At 39.4% G+C, this 21,643-nt stretch overlaps 2 protein-coding genes, 1 non-coding gene and 1 pseudogene across 3 annotated transcripts in view; all 4 read left to right on the top strand.

The window, feature by feature from the left end:
* The first annotated feature begins 601 nt into the window (after window positions 1–601).
* LOC117397283 (cytotoxic and regulatory T-cell molecule-like) lies at window positions 602–12,516 on the top strand. The gene is made up of 15 exons (XM_059009453.1): window positions 602–1,264; window positions 3,828–3,974; window positions 4,754–4,906; window positions 5,016–5,144; window positions 5,457–5,618; window positions 5,793–5,915; window positions 6,857–7,018; window positions 7,117–7,185; window positions 8,978–9,082; window positions 10,050–10,148; window positions 10,383–10,463; window positions 10,722–10,814; window positions 10,955–11,083; window positions 11,308–11,394; window positions 12,053–12,516. The coding sequence occupies exons 1-15, from the start codon at window positions 1,108–1,110 to the stop codon at window positions 12,196–12,198; spliced, it is 1,842 nt and encodes a 613-aa protein (XP_058865436.1). The 5' UTR covers window positions 602–1,107; the 3' UTR covers window positions 12,199–12,516.
* Window positions 12,517–13,711: 1,195 nt separating this feature from the next.
* LOC117397063 (heat shock cognate 70 kDa protein-like) lies at window positions 13,712–19,497 on the top strand (annotated as a pseudogene).
* Window positions 18,299–18,395, top strand: LOC117397276 (small nucleolar RNA SNORD14). Its single transcript, XR_004543797.1, has one exon. It is a non-coding gene; the product is annotated as a small nucleolar RNA SNORD14 (small nucleolar RNA).
* An 880-nt stretch (window positions 19,498–20,377) lies between the features above and the next one.
* The window catches only part of LOC117966649 (jhy protein homolog), a 19,301-nt gene continuing 18,035 nt past the window's right edge, over window positions 20,378–21,643 (top strand). The window contains exons 1-2 of the mRNA XM_059009679.1: window positions 20,378–20,404; window positions 21,572–21,643. The exon at window positions 21,572–21,643 is cut by the window's right edge and continues 426 nt beyond it. The gene's annotated coding sequence lies outside the window, so the exon portion shown is untranslated. The remainder of the gene's footprint in view (window positions 20,405–21,571) is intronic.

The raw sequence follows: 21,643 nt of genomic DNA, 5'->3' as shown, positions 1-21,643 counted from the left end.
CAATCATATCATTAAAAGAAACAGAGCAAAGTATCTGAAACTAAAACAACAAATCTAAATAAATCTAAAAAGCTTGTATGTGTTGCAATTGTATCCATCACATATGATCCTAGTAAAATATATGTAATTAATAATAATAATAATAATAATAATAATAATAATAATAATAATAATAATAATAATAATAATCAATTATCAGAATTTTTCAATTCACAGCTGTCCTATACTGCACAGTTTCAAATGATATGTGATTTTGTGTGTGTGTGTTTGTTGATGGTTTTATTAAAACTGCTGTCAAACCGACAGGAGACTTGACCAAGACAAACTTCTGCCTTAGAAAGTGAGACGCCTGTATATAAGCTTGCTGTGGAAATGACAACGGAGTGGGGAATTTGTTATTTCATAACTAGTTCTAGTTTCAGGATCCACAAAAACCATGTGATGTGCTACAGCTTCAAGCTCATACTTAATTTAGAATGTGAGACTGGCATTAAAAAAAAAAAAAAAACACATCGTCACGGTCATGCAATTAGAAATAATTTCTGCGAAACACATTTAGCATTTCTTTCCTTTTTCCATGATAAGACTCAATCAAATTTTTAAGAGAGTCGGCTTTCTCTCCCTGGAAGTTGGTATCACCAGTGATGGAAATAAGACTCCTACTGCATAGCAGTTTCACCCATTCCAGGTTTTACTATGAGCTGAATAAGACAGTAAACAGTGTCAGTCTTTAGATCTGCCAGTGTTTAGATCTTTTGAATAGACTCCATTGTGTGCCAACTTAAAACATACAGTATGCCTATAATATTTTCTTATTGTCTTGTGTGTCATATTCTTTAAATCTAGTGATTTCTATAAACACCTGCTGTCAATTTCTCAACTATTAAAAGTATGTTTAAATAAAATCAAAGAATTCTGGTATTGGTGAAACTTTTCTAGACTTTTGGAAAGATGAATATCAGACTTCATTTATTTCACTTAAACATTTCAATCTTGAATACAAAGATCGCTCTTTATAAACAGTGAATTGCATATGAGCTGCAGTGCATTGTGCCTGGCATCGCTTGTGACTGTCAGTAGTGTTGTGTGGAAAACCCATTGCTTGTGATGTCACGGAAGCCCCCTTCTTTAAAAGAAGCTCACAGCAGATTTGCAGACAGAGGAAGTGTATTTGATGTTGCAGGGCTCACAATCAAACAGCGTGTGGAAATGGCTGTAAAGCTGGTACTTCTATCACTTGTGTTGACGATGTTGACACTGAAGGGTAAGTTGAAATGCTTCTTTCTGCCATGCTTGTGTGTGTTACAGGTAAACCAGTACTGTTATATACAGTGAATGTGTAATGGGATACGATTCTTTCAAAACAGATTCAGTAAGAGTTTCAAAGCAGACTCTTTAGGAGTTTCAGCTGATCGGTAAACTAGCAATAGGCTGACTAGTAGAATACTCGAGTTATATTGACTGAGGACTATCCAGAATCATTAAAGGTTGAAACAAAACAGCACTAAATTAGCCAAGAGAATTGCAAACACGTTTAAAAAAGCTGTCATATTATGCACACTACAGAAACAGATATGATAACAACATGTGTTTGAAGCAGCAATAACAGAGCTGTATGAGCACTTTTTTCCATTGACACAAGCATTGTATATACCGGTATGGTTTGTAGGTAGGGTTTCCATCTCTGAGAAACCAAAAAAAAAAACACGACATCTAAACAGCTTTTTTATTAATGAATGAAAAATAAACAGCAATAAAAAAGATGTCAACGTACTTTATTATAGTATAACGGTTTGGAAATATCTTCCAGAATCAGAGCTCTTTAGGGAACAACAGTTACACAGGGCAAAGCCAGGATACACACTGCCACATGACCTGCATGGTAAATGTTTGCAGTTAAAAACATGTGCAGGAAAAACCAAACCCACCACAACCGTGAATCGGTGTTCAGCTCCAGGGCTTGAGGTTGTGAACTGTTCAAGAGATAAGGAGAGCTGAAGCATGAACAACCACAAGCAGATATTTCATACCACACAGATAACAAGGAAGCCTTGCTGAAATCCAGCAGGGCTCTTAATCTGTACAGCCAAGCATTGGATTCATAATGCATTTGGTGTGACACTTGATTAGTAATAATAATAATAATATAGTGTACAATAGTTTATATAATAGTATTATATACTGTGTGTGTGTGTATATATATATATATATATATATAGGTTATACATATATTGTTGCGTTTCAATAAAGTGTTTTTTTTTTAACATAGTGATTTTATCAATTACTTATGTGGGTCGTTATGAACAAAAAAAAATGCACAAAAAAAAAGCAATTTGTACTGATTACTGTGGTCTAGCAGTTTCTTCCAAGGGGGTGAGACTTTCTTGACCTTTTCTCTTGCAATGATTTTCCGAGCCCACCTGCATGAGGTGTGAAGTAACCCCCTTAACCCACCAGCCTACCAGCTTCATACTAACACATCAGAGAGGTGCTACTGGAAGACATGTGCTCCCACGTCCTCTTACAGAGTATTCTTTTAAAAGCTGATACAAATACTACCATGGCTTATACACAGGAAGGCTGATCATATCAGATGCACTGCCATGGTTTATAGACAGAGGCTGATCATATCACATGCACTGCCATGGTTTATAGACAGAGACTGATCATATTAGCTGCATTGCACCTCACCACATTACAGTCTGCTAGCTATTGTGCAGCAGAGCGTTGTTATTTATGGCTTCCTATTAAACTTCTCACCACAAGGCTTCCTCTTGCAGTCGCGACAGTACAGTGAGAAGCTCAGTTTATTAAACTCAAACAAACGTGCTGGCAGCTTTTTAAAAACTTGATTACAATTCTCTTGCCTAATTTAGTGCTGTTTTGTTTCTATCTTTTTTATTATTATTTATTTCTTAGCAGATGCCCTTATCCAGGGCGATTTACCATTGTTACAAGATATCACATTATTTGTACATACAATTACCCATTTATACAGTTGGGTTTTTACTGGAGCAATCTAGGTAAAGTACCTTGCTCAAGGGTACAGCAGCAGTGTCCCCTACCTGGGATTGAACCCATGACCCTCCGGTCAAGAGTCCAAAGCCCTAACCACTACTCCACACTGCTGCACTTTACTGCACTTTAATGTTTGTGACCCCCCCTTATCATTGTCAAAGCATTATTCAAGACCACTGGCATATATATATATATATATATATATATATATATATACACCTAATCTATCTATATACACTGACAGGTCCGCCCCACAGTATTTCCAGCGCAAACACCCATGCTCTGATTCAACTGAGTGGGATGAATCTCACGAATCACACAGCAGCTTGAGTCACTAGCAAGTTTATGCTTTTGCGTGTGTCCTCTATTATTCCCTGTTGCTGTTTGTGTTTAGATCATGATGTACCAGGCTTTCTGATTATTCCAACATAAAAAAAAAATATATATACAGCTGTATATATACTATATATATATATATATATATGTATATATGTATATATGTATATATATATATATATATATATATATATATATATATATATATATATATATCCCTTTTTGTAATATGGATCTCCTTCTGAAAGCAGAATTTCTGAAGCAAGGTGGGCTGGAATAGTATAAGCATGGTAGATGTTGATCTCTGTATTCTCCTCATTGATCACTGCTGGATGTGAACAGCTTCCTAAAACAACTGAGAATACCTGTGTGCATTGGGAGAAAAAGCCTCCTGTTTTACATGTACCCATCCCCTCTAAGATGAATCTTTTACATGATTTAATCTAAGACAGGAACATGGCTTCTGTTTACAGGGAGTGCGACTCGGTCCCCCGTAGAGAATGTGACAGTGGTGGAGGGGGAGACAGTTACTCTGAACTGCACCGTTCATCATGATAACACTTCACACTTGCAGTGGTCAAACCCCAGAAGCTATGTAGCCTTTTTCAACGGTATTAAAGGTAAGTGCGGAACAATTTATCAGCAGGACACACGGGAGGCAGGAGATAGAGAGGTTTTAACTCTCGCAAATTTTAGAAGTGGCCAGCACAGCTCAGAACTGGTCGGAGAGCTGTTAGTGGTGGTTTTCCAACTGGTCATACTGGTTCAAGAGACTGTAATGCTCGATTTAGTCGACTATCAGTTGCTGTAAACCCGAGTTGGGATTTGCAAAATACCTGCTGCAATTCTTAAGACTGGTTCACACATTCTGTGCGAGGAAGTTTGAGAGTGATTTCTAGTCTGTCTAGTCAGTGCAAGACTGTAGTATAAACCAGCCATGACTCACCAGTAGGGTTGAAAGGAATGTCCAGATCACACCTTCACTTACTGTAGCAGCACCCATTTTAAACAGCCCACTTTCTTATTGTTCCCCTCCCACACACAGTGGAATGAATCATTTTTCTTTTCTGGTGGTTGGGGGGTTGGGTGGTAGGGGGGGTGGGGTTGTAGAACAGATGAAATGAAACTCTCCCAATTAACCAATACATTATAAAGAACATAACCTGTTTGTCTACCTGCCATTGCATGCGTGTTCATTCAATTACACACCAAACCTTACTGCAGTATGCTATGGTGAGCCAGCAAGGCGCAGAAGCAGCACAGTGAAAGCATCGTGGACAAGAATGGGTAGAGCTCATACAAGCGTGGTGAAACCCTTAGAAAATTATAGCAAATGCTGGGACTAAAAAGATACTTCATTCTTAAGACTTTCTCATTTATTGTGCTTTTTGTTTTGCAGTTCTGAAAGACAGACGATACAGTGTGGTTGCGCAGTCTAAAACTGAATTGACAATCAGCCTCTCCAATGTAACAGTGCTGGACAAGGGCATGTACTCCTGCTTACATTACATCAAGCCGGTCACAACCAAGAAGGTTTATGTAGATGTCTTGGGTAAGGACATTAAGATATTTATATATATTTTATATATATATTCAAGTAATACAGTAAGCTGATGTGGGGCCATTACAACAAACTGAGCTGCTCTTTCAATGATTCCTAGCTCCTCCTTCTCAGCCAGTACTGGAGATGACGCAGAACAAAGACACAAAGACATTGAGGTGTTCCACCAGGGGCAGCTACCCCCCTCCCAATATATCCTGGTCAATCAACACTGAACTGGAGCTGGATGGTAAGCAGTGTGCCGTCATTGTAGCTCACACTGTGTGTGTGTGTGTGGAAGCGAAACAAGAGCGCAAAGTATACCATGCAGGCAGTCTCATGAGGATAATCAATAACCAGTTCAAAATCAATATTTCAAAACCGCAATCAAACTGAAGAATTACACAACAGCATGATCTAAACATTACGTTTTTTTAAATGTGTGCTGTTATGTTTACTGTGGCCTCGATTCATCTAAGGGTAGAACATAGTTGGCTTTGGTGCAAATCTAAATATTCCCGGCATTGTGTGTCATGTGTTTCCGTGTGCTAATTCCCCTCAGCTCACACCCAGTACCGACATGAAGGGATCAGTGGGAAAATCTCTGCAGTCAGCACTCTAGTGATCAGGTCACACAGGTCCAATGTGCGCGTCGACTGCATCGTTCAACATGCAGCCTTGAGAAACGCCGCCCTGAAAGCCTCGATCACTATCATAGACCCTTGTAAGTACCGCACTTTAACAAATAGGCTCAAATGCAGCAGGGGAGGGGGCTCCAGTTATAGACCAGGAGGGGGCTGCTCGTAGATTACCTTCATATTCCAAATACTGTATACATTCATTTCCGTGTGTGCGGTGTTATTCTACAGTGACTGAAAATGCTCTTTTCACACCCCAGTTCAGCCCGTACTGGAGATCACACAAGAGGGAGACAAGAAAAAGATTCTGAGGTGCTCCACGGGGGTGTGCAGTCCCCCTCCGAAGATCACCTGGTTATTTAGCACTGGGATGGAGATGGATGGTGAGCAATGCATATCCGAGTTAATGGGAAGAAGGCAATGCATTTATATTCTCTCTTCATCGATTCAGGATACGACAGAGAGCCCCATATTAAAAATACAATCCGCAAACAAGTGGGAGACTTCTAAATCATCTATCTGTTCTGATGAATTATCAAATGATGTGCATGGGCAATGCAGTGGTAGCTAAATGGTAAAATCTATTGTATTGGTTGAGTGGTATCACTCATATTTTGACATACCATGTACAGTGTCATGTGCAGTATCACCACGTGCTGAATCGTTACAGACTGGTATTCTAGAATAATGCAGTACCGTGGTATGATATTGGGACCAGTGTACTACAGAATCACAAGCATTTACCACTAGCTGACAATGCTTATGGTTCTACTCCACTTTCTTCAGGGTAATACATTGAGATTACAATGGGATATATACAGTATTCTCTATAAAGGATGACTATTTCCGTTTTCTTTCTCATTTCTTTCAGATGAATTTGTAAGCTCAGTATGTGACATTACAATATAAAGCCAATACAATGAACATTCTGCAACCTCAAACTTAGAACTAAAAGGTCAAAAAAAAAAAAAATGAAGTGAAAGCATTTATTTCCTCTTCAAATCTCAGAGGACCAGCTATAATGATTGGGCACTTTGTATGATTATTAATGTAGGTTAAGCATAGATAGTTGCTTTGTCAAATGATCTTCTAATGCAGTGCAAAGGTTCTGTGCTAAGAAGCAACAGTAGGAGTGCTTTGTTCGTTCCCAATCCACTGACAATGCTGTTGTCTGCAAATGTTTCTGCAAGGATTTCTTCTGGGTAATACCATGATATTACGGCAGTGTCCCAATAGTCTTTATCAGACTTTTCAGAGCACTTTTTATCTCATGTAAACCTAATCATTGAATGCATTCTTCTTTGTTTCCTTGTAATCCTCTCAGGTGACATCCAGTACCAATATAAAGGAAACAGTGACAAATGCACGGCATTCAGCACTTTTATTTTCAAAATGAACACTCCCTTTATCAGAGTGGATTGTATTGTTCAGCATGAAGCTTTGAAAAATACAACTCTCAAGGACTCTATTAATATTATCGATAATTGTAAGTATGGTACTTTAAAAAAATAACTTTTAACATGAACTTCAGCATTAGCCACATTATGGTATTTAGTGTTTTAATATGTATATTTTCTTTTACAGTCTTTATTGGTGACAGAAAACAAAGTACCACTCTGACAACTACCACACTGACACCAGAAACTACAACCAGTAAGTGAAGCTTTCATCTTACATTAAGTGTAATAAAAGAAAGATCTGCAATTCAATGACAAACGTTTCTCAAGCATGTAAAACACTCTGTGGTGTACGTGTGGTAAAATTAAAGAAACTTAGAACATTCAATGACATTGACGGCATTGAGAAAGACTTACGGCTGGTTTCACAGACCATGATTAGCAGTAGTCTTGGACTGCCTAATGTTCATTTAGGTAAGGTAGTCCAAGACTAGCACTAATCTGGGCTTGTGAAACCAGTCGTTATAGTTAAGTTCATTTCTAGCGAGTGACATTTCTGACAAATTACAGTAAACAATGAAAACAGAGTCTTTTTTTACGAAGCAAGCAATACAGTGAATCAGATGTGTATACAGTGCATTGATGTGCTGGCATTCACAAACCACTGCTGTTACTCATTGTGTGAAGTGCGTGCTTCCCCGGCTAAGGTCATCTATCACACTTTCTCTTCTTACACTTCAAATATCTTTTGGGGGTTCGTTTGGGGATCTCCAAAGATAACATGTCCACATTGTACAGGAGATGCCTGGCCTCTGACGAAGGATTTAAAAGTAGAATAGTCAGATCGTCCCACTAAATCAAATGAGGAGACTTTTCATTTCGACTCCCAGTATTAAAACAAACTAAACTAAAAAAGAAAATCCTGGGTGCTTTTTGGAGGTGGACTTCAGGTAGAGTTCTAATTAAACTTTAAGGCAACACATTCCTACTCCACACACACTCACCCACACACCTTTATGAGTGCAAGATATAACCTCCTCCAGTGAAGAAGTATGATGATTAGCACATGGTCAGTACACCCAACCCCAACCCTACTCCCACTGAAGAAGCATGGCGAGTACCACATGCTCAAGTGTTGTTAACCTGCCTGACCAAAACAGGAATGGAAGACCATATTCAGAAATAAAACCATTTCCCGTAAACGTTTACCACCCACTCGGTGTCCAGTTTGTTGCAGAGGAAGTGGTGCAGGTTTCTCGTGGTCTGCCCCTGGTGTTTGTTGTTTGGACGAGTGAAACTGGGAAGTTTTCCTCCAATGGTATTTCTAAGTGAAAACAGACTGCTGACCAAATTTGGGTTTTACCGGCAGTAAAAAAAAAAAAAAAACAAGACTCTCAGCGGGCTTGTGTCGTTTCCTCTCCTAAAGTGTGAGAATGAAGGTGATGCGTATGAGGTGTGAACTGTGATATTGCCGTGTAAAGGAAATGTATGCACTTTCGCTACCTCTAAAAAGCTTTCAAGCGTGTGATGAAGAGTAAAGCGACTCAGTGATGCTTCCTGCATCATACCTGCATCCTGTCTGATTTCAGCAGTCAAGTGTGTTATTATAAGACTTTATCTAGCTCATGCTTTACCCCAGACATTCTACAGAGCAGAAATAGCATCATTGAAATGTAGCGGCACTGCAATGACAATCTATAGGTTTGTGCTAAAATGATTGCTCAAGCATAGCTACAATGGTGTAACGCCAATAGTGGTACCATTTTCATAGTCATCCCAAAGGTATCACAATGGTAAGAAGCAATCTGTTGAACCAGTGCCATTTTACTATGTTAGCACAAGAGTGAAGATGCATCGAGACCACCATTCAAAAGGCAGTATGCTGCCATTAATGATGCTATGATCTAGGGTTAGTTTCTTCAATGACATCGTTTATTCGCCTTCTAAATAATGTTGTGAAGCGGTTTAATAATACTGCAGCGGTTTGTCAAGGTGTAAAGGATGAAAGCTGACTAGATGTATTGAAACATGTCATTTCTGTGTTACAGTGGTGGACTTCCTCCCAGTATCGACTGCAGGGTGCACAGCCAGCTCTGACACGCCTGGAACAGACCGTCAAGGATCTACAACCACCCAGTATTTTGAACCAGAAAGTAAGCTGGGATATTGTTCTTGTTGCAGGGCTTTTGGTTATCAGGGGTGCAAATCGCTTTCAAAATTTGGTGTTAAACTGTTTACCACCAGAGAGCCTGCTGGTGCTAAATTATCAAACCCTGTCCTAATCAAGCCTCCCTCACAACTTCCCACACGACACAACCCTTGTCTCCTGTGGATGTGGATGAGTCATGTGAGTAGTTCAGACCTACTGAGAAACTATCATCATCTATGGCTGCAAAGGAATTAAATTATTTATTTATTTCTTAGCAGACGCCCTTATCCAGGGCGACTTACAATTGTTACAAGACATCACATTATTTTTACATACAATTACCCTTTTATACAGTTGGGTTTTTACTGGAGCAATCTAGGTAAAGTACCTTGCTCAAGGGTACAGCAGCAGTGTCCTCCACCCGGGATTGAACCCACAGCCCTCCGAGTCCAGAGCTCTAACCACTACTCCACACTGCTGCCCCTATTAAACTAATAAATTCAATATGTCTGCTGGCGCCAGAATTGAACCTGGAGCTAGAATCCACATTTGCACCCCTGGTAATGCCTCTGGGGATCTTAAAGCTGGCTGAGCGCATATAAAGGCCTTAGGTTTAATTGTTTAGTCAAACCACAGTGCCATCTAGTGGGTGTGCAAGACAGATCTGGTGTGTGATGAATTGTTCGTAGGGGGTGTCGTGTTTCACTGTAAAATAGACTGTAAAATAATGTTAAAAGGTCTTATTAATGTGTATCCAGTTTAGTGAGCACATGTCCATTACCACCCCTCTAAGATCCTGCATTTGAACCACAGATCAGACACTCAGGACTGGGAAGTTACATTAGGCCTGTTTACCCTGTGTACCGTTGCGCCCTCTGGTGGCACATTTAGATTTAGCTCCAGTAATGTGTGCAAGGCTGAGCAAAAGCAGAACAAAAACAATCTAATTGTTCTTTATTTCTTTTATTCAGCTGTTGGAACAGAACCAGTCTCCACCGCAGCATATGCACCTGGCACTGATATACCAGGAACATCAGAGGAAACTACAAACCAGTATCCTGAATCAACCAGTAAGCTGGCTTGTAAAACTATATACATTGTACAGTGCAGTTTACATACATGAGAATCAACATAGACTTACATAAGTCATGAATTTCATGACACACTTTACACACATTCACGTGACCAGCCTTATTGCATCCCTTATTCATAAGAACTGCTTTGCCTGTCGGTTGTATTTATCTGCCTAAGTTTTTTTTGCTTTTACAACTAGAAATGAAAACAATTTGTATTCTTTATTGCAGCATCTACTGCAGAATTTAACAGCACATCCAGTAACCTGACAGATGCTGAAGTAACTACAAGCAACTATACCGAAACAGCAAGTAAGTTGGGACTTTGGAAATGGGTTAAAACATTTCAGTTCAAGACTGCCCAGCAATTGTACTCAGGGCTGGTAGTTTTAAAATCAGTTCCCAGTTCTAATTCCAATTCCCATTCTCTTTTAATCAGTTCCAAAGCATCATTGATCACAATTGCAATGAGCAGTATTCTGTTAAAATGAGCGTCTCACAGTTTTTAAAATGACATGTTCTAAGTTACGATATTAATACTAACAATCCTGAAATTGCTTCATGTTTTAGATGAAACTTCTGTTCCTACTGCGGTTACGGTCACAGAATCCGTGTCAGGAAATGTCAGTACGAATTCCAGTGATCCAGAGAAGAAGGTGACCCGTAAGTGAATCTATCACTCCTGAATCTCTTCCACACCCATCAGAAAGGGTTACAGTGACATGAGTGAGCTGCTTCATCTTCAAGGGGTTTACGTAACTCAGTTTGTCATGTAATATAATCGTCTGAAAATTGTGTTTCAGATCGGCTTATTGGGAAGAAAAGCGGCACCTTACTGGTCGTGTTGGTGTCTTTCCTGATCTGTGCTTTGCTCGTTATTGTCCTGTACTTTGTGTCCAAGCTGAAGAAAGCACACGCCAAGTGGAAGAGAGGTAAGAGGAAAAGAACTAAAGCTTCTGAAAGCTTTTAACTCAGGAGTTATGGTCTATGGTCCATTGAGCTCTGCAGTATGGCTGTTTGAAGTACCCCATTTAAGGATTGTAATGGGTTTGCATGATGCAATTGCAAAGGGCAAACTGCAGTCTTGGGTAGAAGCAAGTAAAGTCGAAATGCAGAGAAATAGTATTGAAGTAAAACTTTCCTCCTTTGCTTACAGAAATGGAAGAATCCAGTCAGTCACTGGAGAGCAATAAATCAAAATCCAGTAACGAAGAGAGACTTTCTCAGGAGAGGAGATGTCAAGGTACAGTACAGTATTAACCCCTTAAGGCACAGAAGGAAATGAGAGGCTGTTCAAACAGTTTCTTCTTATAATACATTTGACAGTGACTCAGGTATCACAAAGGAAACTCTGACCATTTGGATGACCAGACCCCATTTTAAACCCTGTTTCACTGACATTGCAAAAATAAGAAAGTTAGCATCATTTTATTTGTGGGACGCATTTGTCCGTTGTATCATAAAGGGTTCAGCACCACTAAAGGGGGATACATGCCTGTCATTGTTGTAATATCAAATGTTATCATAGCAGCATGGTGCCATTTGTTATATCACACCAGGGCACCATGTGAAATGAACCCCAGGAGTGGGTATGAGGGAGGGGCACACTTTAGTACCTGTCAGATGCATTAGTGGCACCCCCTATTCCTAAGTGTGATAACTTGCCATGGTTCTCCAAACCACGCAGACCTGTCCTGATGTATAACTTTGATATGAATCTTGCTGAACTGCTGTACATTATAAACCTGTATATCTGGTATGTTTGGATACTATGCATGCACATCCCACACATAGACAGACACACATGTTTGATAAAATGATAAAAATCATACAACAGCACTACAACTGCTGAAGAGGGTCAAAATAATAATACTGTATGTCTCTCGCTCTCCTCTTTCTAGTTATCCCTAACTACAATTTCATGAAGCACACCGTTGAGCTGCACACAGAAACCGAAACAGGAATGCAACCGGAGAAAACCACCCAGACTGCAGACAGTGTGGAAACACCGCAGAACAGGGCTCCAGTGAGGGAAACAGAGCTCTAATATGAAACGTGAAGCTGCTGTTTGGGTACGAACTGTGAATCTGAAATGTGAAACTCTGGACTAAGGGCTTGCACTGGCTGGATTTGTCACGAAGGCACAGCAGTTGCAGGTGTCTCCTAATGAAGTGTGGATACACAGTATGGCTGCTACCAAAAATTCAATGGGAATGTTGTTGTTGTTGTTGTTGTTGCTGCACACACTGTAACTGTGTTTATGTAATATTGTAAATATATGCAACTGTTAAAGTAAAAATATTTATTTATTGCAGTGAAATTTCTTTAATATTTTATATTTTTCTAAATAAATGGTCAAACAAGTAAAAAACATGACGTTGTCTGTAATTTCCAGTACTTCATAAATGTTTTTATAAAGCACAAGACTAACAATTCAGATATTATATTAAAATGACTGCTTTAGGAGATTCTAACACATGTCAAAATATGCCAATACTACTGCATTGCCATTCCACCAATGGCTCATCATACCACTGTAGCTGCCCTGATTCTATCAGTGCCCCTGGCCTTAAAGCTGAGGAAAGACGGTTTGGAACTTGATTTCAGGGTCACTGCGTGGCACACCAGGAGAGACTTGGGGTTTGATACAGCAAAGCTGCCTCATACTGGGTCTTGCACTGGTTTCAAGCCATTGATCCTGAAAAAGTGGCTTTGTGTTCCCTCAGCCTAAGCAATATTTTAAAGCAAGCTTGACTGAAATGACACCTCAAGTCTCCCAAGCACCCCAGCTTTATATATCTCCAGATTATGATGTTGGCTACAACTATTCTGAAGGCACTGAAAAAAGCTTCTAGTCTAAACATTTGTCATTTCATTTATTACATCTCCCTTGGTATGTCTAAGTGGCTACAGCTGTAGTTGACATACCAACATACACACAGCAACTGAAGCTCAGTGAATGAACACAAAGTGCTAGAAATACACACGTGACTCGAATTGAAATATCTGCACATATGTAACGAGTTGTATGTGCATGTCTGTTTTTATACACATTACTCTGTAATCTACCTTTGCGTGTAGATGTATTGCTTGGTTTTACTACTAATCGTTATAAGAACATAAGAAAGTTTACAAACGAGAGGAGGGCATTCGGACCATCTTGCTCGTTTGGTTGTTAGTGCTTATTGATCCCAGAATCTCATCAAGCAGCTTCTTGAAGGATCCCAGGGTGTCAGTTTCAACAACATTACTGGGAATGTAACAACACCGACTGAAAACAGTTAGTGGATAATTATATTTAATCACCTACGAAATTATTTCTCCCCCTTTGAAAAAAATAAATAATAATTCAATCCAGCCCAAATTTGGTTGCAGAGCCGTAAACTGTTGTTGCCTGGATACAAGCCAAATGCGCGGTACAGTATGAAGATTGTCTCAACACCCGCACCGTAGCAGTTTTGCTTTTTTTTTATTGGCAAGTGTTCGGATTTCAGTTTTGTATTAACGGTGGGTGGGGGGCAATGGATGCTTTCCATTCGCCCATTGAGCTGTCAGTGATATTCTCAAACGGTGATTGGCTGTAATGGTTTAAGGTATTTCTAGAAGATTCTGAAGTTCTGCAGCAGTGTTCTAACTTCCTGAAGTAAGAGGCGAGCGCTTTGAGAAGAAGGTCTGTTGCTTGGGAGACAGTTGAGGTACATTTTTCTTAAATATATATATATATATATAAAGTTAAAACGTTTTGTTATTTTAGGTTAAAAGTTTATTTTAATGTGACACCAATATTATGACTACTTTTTAAGCTAGTAAGAAGGCATATTTAGGTTGATTAAATAATTTGTAACCGGGAGTTGTCCGACTCGGAATTTTTAAAATTCAACGTCAATTGGTTTATTTAAACGGGTAATGACATAATTAAACATCTGAATGGTATTGTACATTTTAACCGTTCATAATCGTAATTCATTATGTGCATGCACATGTTAATTTTCTTACAATGCCAGAAGAGGTGATTCTGGTGTGCATATATATATATATATATATATATATATATATATATATATATAATGCTACTTTTCATTGCCCACAAGGCTTATTTTGTTGTTTTTTGCACCATGCAGCGGAGCAGTTACGGTACTTGGTTTAATAAGTAAAGCTTTAATGTTTTACAAATTTCGATTCTGTCTAAACACAAGGAGGGTGATTCTAAACGGATTTACTAATCTAACAAAGAAGAAACAGCCTAAACTTGTGGGAAGAAATGTCTAAACTTGTTGTGGGAAGCAAGGGCATTCCCGTCGTGCAAGGCGGCATTAAGAAGCTTCCAGAATCGGCGATGTTATGCAACAGCGTTTTCAGTCATTACTGTGGAGTTTCAAATGTGCATTATTTTTCAAAAGCAAATGTATTTAAAAATGCCAGTATTTTGTCTGTGTGTTTGTGTGTGTATATATACGTATAATTTTTTTAAATTGTTTTTAATTTTGTAGGAAAGATGTCTAAGGGAACAGCTGTTGGCATTGATCTGGGAACCACCTACTCTTGCGTAGGTGTCTTTCAGCATGGCAAAGTTGAAATCATTGCCAACGACCAGGGTAACAGGACCACACCCAGCTATGTAGCCTTCACCGACTCCGAGAGGCTGATTGGCGATGCTGCAAAGAACCAGGTTGCAATGAATCCTACAAACACGGTATTTGGTAGGTATAGCATTCCAAACAGCAAAATGGCTGTACATGTAGATACATTTCTGCATTCTCTGACTCCTTTCACATTCAGGATTTCATTTTTTCAATGTCAGAGGGTGGATAAACTTTACCTGCTGCAAGTAATACAGTTGATTGAACTACTAGTTATAATCTATATTGAAAGCATCTGGATCCATACAAACAAAATTGTAATAGCTTAAGAATAGCTCATTTAAAAGATGATGGTTGGTGCCTCTCTCCTCACGATTTGGGACCCACTCCCTTGGCCACAGGACTCGGTTCCTGTGCTTGTCCTTCTTTTACAAAGTGTTAGTGCAGTTAGAACTGCAGCACCACTCGGTGCAATAAGGCTTTCCTTCATTTTAGGAGCGTGCGAGTGCTGCTTGAAAGTTTCCTGACAATTTTTGAAGAAACATGTTTCCACGTGTATTCTGGGTTTAAGGGAAAAAAATGAACTAGGACATTGAAGTAATGAATACTTAACTGTTTCAGTACCATTCCCTTGGTGATATTTGCAAAGCGCTGCGCTCTCCCACAAGATACTGAAGTGACTTTCCCTTGACCTCCTAAATTTCATGAAACTTATTTAATAACCCCCACAAACCCTACCTCGCTTGCAGTTTTAATTTTATTTATTTTTATTTCAGATGCAAAGAGACTAATTGGTCGAAAATTCGATGACGGTGTTGTGCAAGCCGATATGAAGCACTGGCCTTTCACAGTCATTAATGATTCTACCCGTCCTAAAGTTCAAGTTGAATACAAAGGAGAGACCAAGTCCTTCTACCCTGAGGAAATCTCTTCGATGGTTCTGGTCAAAATGAAGGAGATTGCAGAAGCATATCTTGGAAAAGTATGTGAGATATACAGGTGGTTCAAAAAATTACAATGTTCAGAAAAGTACAGAATGAAATCGAAAGGATTGATTAATTTACCTTGAAATAGCTTTGATCATGATGGACTAGCTTCAGTACATAGCTTGCATTTTGTCTCAATTAATACAATAATAATGACATTTAGAAACCAGTTGAACATTGTACATGTAGGAGATCTTTAGTTGATTTCACAGTTATCTTCAGTTGAAACAGAACTGGCACATGAGCCACTTGCAGGTACATTACACGCAGTGTACAGTTGTGTAAGATCCCACCGTGGCAGTTTGTTCTTGTTTAGCGTGAGGTTTGGAAAAATGCCAGTTCTTTTAGAAATTACTGTCAGCAGCACTAATTTCCCCTAGAAGCAGTAAATAATGGTGTGGTAAATAGTTAACAAGTTGTTAGGTGCAATTAATTGCCATAGTTTTAGTTACTTACTGTTTGATAACTATCAAACAGGATTTTTAAGTGTTTTTTTTTCTGCTTTCTTCTGTAGACTATTACAAATGCTGTTATCACAGTCCCAGCATACTTCAATGACTCCCAGCGCCAGGCTACCAAAGATGCAGGAACTATTTCGGGACTCAATGTACTTCGTATTATTAATGAGCCAACTGCCGCTGCCATTGCATATGGCTTGGACAAAAAGGTAAACCAAACATAGATGTAATTCTGCAACAGTCCGACATCTTACTTTAATGATTTATAAGAATTCATCTTTTAGCACAAAAGCTTGAACGAGAGACTTATTTTCTTTTGGTTTTAAGAAGACTATTGCCAAATGATTAACCTTGTTTACTTGGATAAGAAACATGTGCAAACAGCTGTGAACAAAGATAGATAGTGAATTGGGAGGCTTGAGTTACGTTGCCTTATATAATACTAATGGCTAAGAACAGCTGATGTTTGCTTTTCACTCACTACATACTATGTATTGGAATCTGCCTTAACAAATTCTGTACTGAACTTCGTCTTTGAACATTTTTCAGGTTGGAGCTGAAAGAAATGTGCTCATTTTCGATCTGGGCGGTGGCACTTTCGATGTCTCCATCCTGACTATTGAAGATGGAATCTTTGAAGTGAAATCCACCGCTGGCGACACCCATCTCGGTGGAGAAGACTTTGACAACCGCATGGTCAACCACTTTGTTGCGGAGTTCAAGCGCAAGTACAAGAAGGACATCAGTGACAACAAGAGAGCTGTTCGCCGTCTCCGCACCGCCTGTGAAAGGGCAAAGCGCACCCTTTCTTCCAGCACCCAGGCCAGTATTGAAATCGACTCCCTGTACGAGGGGATCGATTTTTACACCTCCATCACCAGGGCTCGTTTTGAGGAGCTGAACGCAGACCTGTTCCGTGGTACTCTGGACCCCGTGGAGAAGTCCCTCCGTGATGCCAAGATGGACAAGGCCCAGATCCACGACATTGTGCTGGTCGGAGGATCTACCCGTATCCCCAAGATCCAGAAGCTGCTGCAGGATTTCTTCAACGGGAAGGAGCTCAACAAGAGCATCAACCCAGATGAGGCTGTGGCCTATGGAGCAGGTAATTATATGGGGCTTAAAAGTGGTTGCCACTTGCTTTTCAAGCAGTCCTGAAACTGTAAAGTTTGTAGTTTCCACTGGAGGTTAAAGGGCCAAAAATAGGAGAAGTACCTGGGTGTCTTAGCAAACCCTGATGAGGGTATTAAACTCGTAAAGGGTCTTGTCACTGGTTTGCCTAAACCAATTTGCTTACCTTAGCTGTGCAGGCTGCCATCCTGTCTGGGGACAAGTCTGAGAATGTGCAGGACCTGCTGCTGCTGGACGTCACTCCCCTGTCTCTGGGCATTGAGACAGCCGGAGGGGTCATGAGTGTGCTGATCAAGCGTAACACCACTATCCCCACCAAGCAGACCCAGACCTTCACCACCTACTCTGACAACCAGCCCGGTGTGCTCATCCAGGTAAAGAGGAAGTCGCAGGCTTGTAGGAGATTAGTTATTTTTGTGGTGTACGTGTAATCTTGGCCTTTTTAATATTTCAGTTAGTTGCCCTAAAAATAGAATTTTTTTTCTATGCTATTTGTTTCACTGTCTTCATCATTTTCAATAAGATGAATAGATACTTTAAAAGCACAATATTTGTTCTTACTCTAAATAGTTGATTGGGTAAATGTGATAAGCAGAAAGAAAATGAAAGGCAGTTCAGTATAGCTGTTTTTTTTTTTTTCTGAAAAAAAAATGTGAATTTGGAAAGATACATTGGCAATATTCTGTAAAAGAATAAGCAGCTGGTGTTATATATTAATATATTTCGGTTAGGTCTATGAAGGTGAGCGAGCTATGACCAAGGACAACAACTTGCTGGGCAAGTTTGAGCTGACCGGTATTCCCCCCGCGCCCCGTGGTGTTCCTCAGATCGAGGTCACTTTCGATATTGATGCCAATGGCATCCTGAACGTCTCTGCAGTGGACAAGAGCACTGGCAAGGAGAACAAGATCACCATCACCAACGACAAAGGTATTGACTTTCGCTCTTCAGCTGTTTTCATACTATAAAGTTATTCTTTGGTGTAGAATATCTCGCTGTGATGAAGTTGATTCCAAAGTCTTTCGTAGTTTCCACCAGAGGCCGAAAGGCCAAAGATGGCACAAGTTCCTTCCTTGGATGTCTGAGCGAGCTTGATTCTAGCTTCATTTATGGAATCCTTTTGAAAGCCTGTGCTAATGAGATGATCTTTTTAAACAGGACGCCTGAGCAAGGAGGATATCGAGCGCATGGTCCAGGAAGCAGAGAAGTACAAGTCTGAGGATGATATGCAACGTGAGAAGGTCTCCTCCAAGAATGCCCTGGAGTCCTACGCTTTCAACATGAAGTCGACTGTGGAGGATGAGAAGCTGCAGGGCAAGATCAGCGATGAGGACAAGCAGAAGATCTTGGAGAAGTGCAACGAGGTCATCAGCTGGCTGGATAAGAACCAGGTAGGCTGAAAAAAAATCACAGCTTTTCTAGGAAATGCGTGTGTTTGCTCCGTGTTCCTTACTTGGAATTTGTCACATTTTGATTTGTGTTGCAAATGTAGTTCTAATTTTGCCATATGACAGGTCTAATAAAAGATGACTAACCGATGTAAAATTGTACGCTGATTTACTGCCATGTTGTATACTGAGTCCAATCTGTTGAGATGCAATTACTGATGGGCCAAAATCAAAAGTTTTCTTTTTTTTTTTTCCAGACTGCTGAGAAGGATGAATATGAACATCATCAGAAAGAACTGGAGAAGGTGTGCAACCCCATCATCACCAAGCTGTACCAAGGTGCTGGTGGAATGCCAGGGGGCATGCCAGGTGGTATGCCAGGAGGTTTCCCAGGGGCTGGGGCACCTCCAGGTGGATCCTCTGGACCAACTATCGAAGAAGTTGATTAACTCATTAAATTGTGAGATACCTCTTGGATCAGTTGACGACCAGTAAAGAATTGTTATTTTAGTATTGCTGTAATAAAGGGATATTCAACTTTTGCATTTCTTTATCAGTACTGAAAAACTATACTCCTCTTTTATTAAGAATGAGCTTTTGTCTATGCTTATTGATATGTTCATGTTAAGTACAGTATTTCAAACATACTGTACTTCAGATTGAGGTGATTTGTTTAATGTATGCTTTGGAATCTAGGGAAGCTCCTAACTCTGGAAAGTCTCCCATTGTTTCCCTGCTGTTATACATCTTTATTTCAAATGCTTTATGTTCAAATAAACTTTTTTTTGATTTAATTGCAAAAACTGTTCCATTGGTTTTACTTTGCATGTCCTGTCATAGTAGTTTTTCTTTGGTCAGAACAGCTGTAACTAAACTTCACAAGCTGTTCTTTCCTTAGCTTAAGGACACAACCACCCAGACAGATCTTCACTACTGTCAGCATTACATTGCTCTGATCAGATGAAAGAAACACCTGATCCAGAAGTAGATGATAAATATAAATAAACAATTCAGATGCTAGGAATACTGATCCTTTTGCTGTGATGTTTTTCATAAGGAATAGGTCTTACACTATGTATGTAAATAAGCAGCATTTATGTTTTAGTGCTTTTTTTTAAAATTATTTTTAATGGTGGCTTTGTACAAACCCTGTGCAACAGGAAGTAACCTATCCTAGTGTCAATATTTGCACTGGTATGGTTAGTGTTACTAGCAACAGAAGATAAGTATAACGAAAACATAACTGCATATCCTGTTTAAAAGACTCATAACACACACCAATTGCTTAATCCTGTCTTTGTTGCTCAAGATCAGACAAATTCAATAGCTGCTGGTTTGCTAAGTAGTTGAACACCACAATACTGGTGTAAGTGAATTGTCATAACCATAGTTATTAACAATCAGTCATCATTGGGCTTCACAGTCTTGTCTTTAGACACATTATGGAATTCTTTCCACATCTCGATTTGATACTAAATCTTAAATTCTGGGTATTTCATACATGAATTTTGCTGTACATTCAATTGAACCGAAGCTCAAATATGCTTTATACCAGGTGAGATGCAGCATAATTTGACTTCCGTAGAATACAATCTTAATTATTCCCTTACTAAGATGGCGAGACTGGCCTACCATTGCAGCTTCTGAGCGTGGTGACGCCCAGTAGAGCCGTTTCCACGGCAACGACGCTGTTTACAGCTCCGCGCGGTGGTAAGTTTTTGTTATCCCGCAAAATGATTAGAATATTGAAATTACTATTAGAATCGGATGCAAAAGCAGCGCTGCGGTTATAGATTGCAACAGGTAAACGTAAGCTCAGCGATCTGCTTTTTGTTTTTTTTACATATCGAGCTCAGAACGACTTTTTGCTGGTTTTAATGTGTGCTCAACACAGCAGTGTGTAACTTGATGTCTGTGCGGTTGATGAGGTTAATCCCATTTTTTTTACACCAAAGTGCGATTTGCAGCGTGTTTTTGCGACGGAAAAACAATAACTGCAAGTGTTAAAATACTATTGAAAACACAGGGAAGAGTTTGAGTCCCGCTTTTGGAAACGATTATATTACCCGGCACAATATACCATTGGTTTATATTATTTATTATATGTAGTGTCTAACCTGTGCAACATAAATAACTCAAATGATCAGCGTTTTTGTTGGCTGTACAGTGCCTTTTATTGAACACAGGATATATATATATTTTTAATCTCTGAAACGTTGATTTCCCATTGAAACCCAATTAATAATGCTCGTGAAACGGTACTGGTATCCATTAAGAGTTGAGCTGTACGTTAACTTTAGGGGTGTGCTGGGAAAGCAGATAAAAACATTTCAAGGAAATACTTTAAGAAATGCTATTCTTTTAAAAGTGTAACAAGATGAAACGGATACTGTTATCGTTGCAGTTGTTTGAGGGTGATTTACAAGATTAAAAAAAAAAAAAAAAACAGAAACAGGATGACAGCAGACATATTCCGCTTTTCCCTAAACATTATGGAGATGTCCTTTATTATAAAAAAGGAATTGAGAAGCTATCAGTACACAGTGGATAAGTCGGTTATGAAACCGAGCAAAGATTCTGGTGGTTTGTGGTGGCTTGTGGCTGGGCTGTAGGGCTTAGCCGGTTCCTAATTTGACTCCCACTGACTTACAAGAAAAGTGAAGTTTTTTTTTTAAATAATATATGAGAGAGAGAGAGAGAGAGAGAGAGAGAGAGAGAAAGAGAGAGAGAGAGAGAGAGAGAGAGAGAGAGAGAGAAATACAACATCTCCCCTGTGCATGCTAAAAAAAAAAAATGCCAATTCTATCATACACTGTACAGTGTTTTTCATGTTAGGAAATGTTAATTGTTCTTGTTTTTGTTTTTCCACCTTTTCAGGCAACGAATCGCTTAAACACAAGCTTTCAGGAAGATGGCAAATCAAAATTAATAAAGCTTAAAAAAAAAAAC

The sequence above is a fragment of the Acipenser ruthenus genome, chromosome 39 (genome assembly GCF_902713425.1).
Source record: "Acipenser ruthenus chromosome 39, fAciRut3.2 maternal haplotype, whole genome shotgun sequence".
In the NCBI taxonomy this organism is placed as follows: Eukaryota; Metazoa; Chordata; class Actinopteri; order Acipenseriformes; family Acipenseridae; genus Acipenser; species Acipenser ruthenus.
Note: the sequence above shows the minus strand (reverse complement) of the source record. Positions and strands in the feature narration are given on the sequence as shown.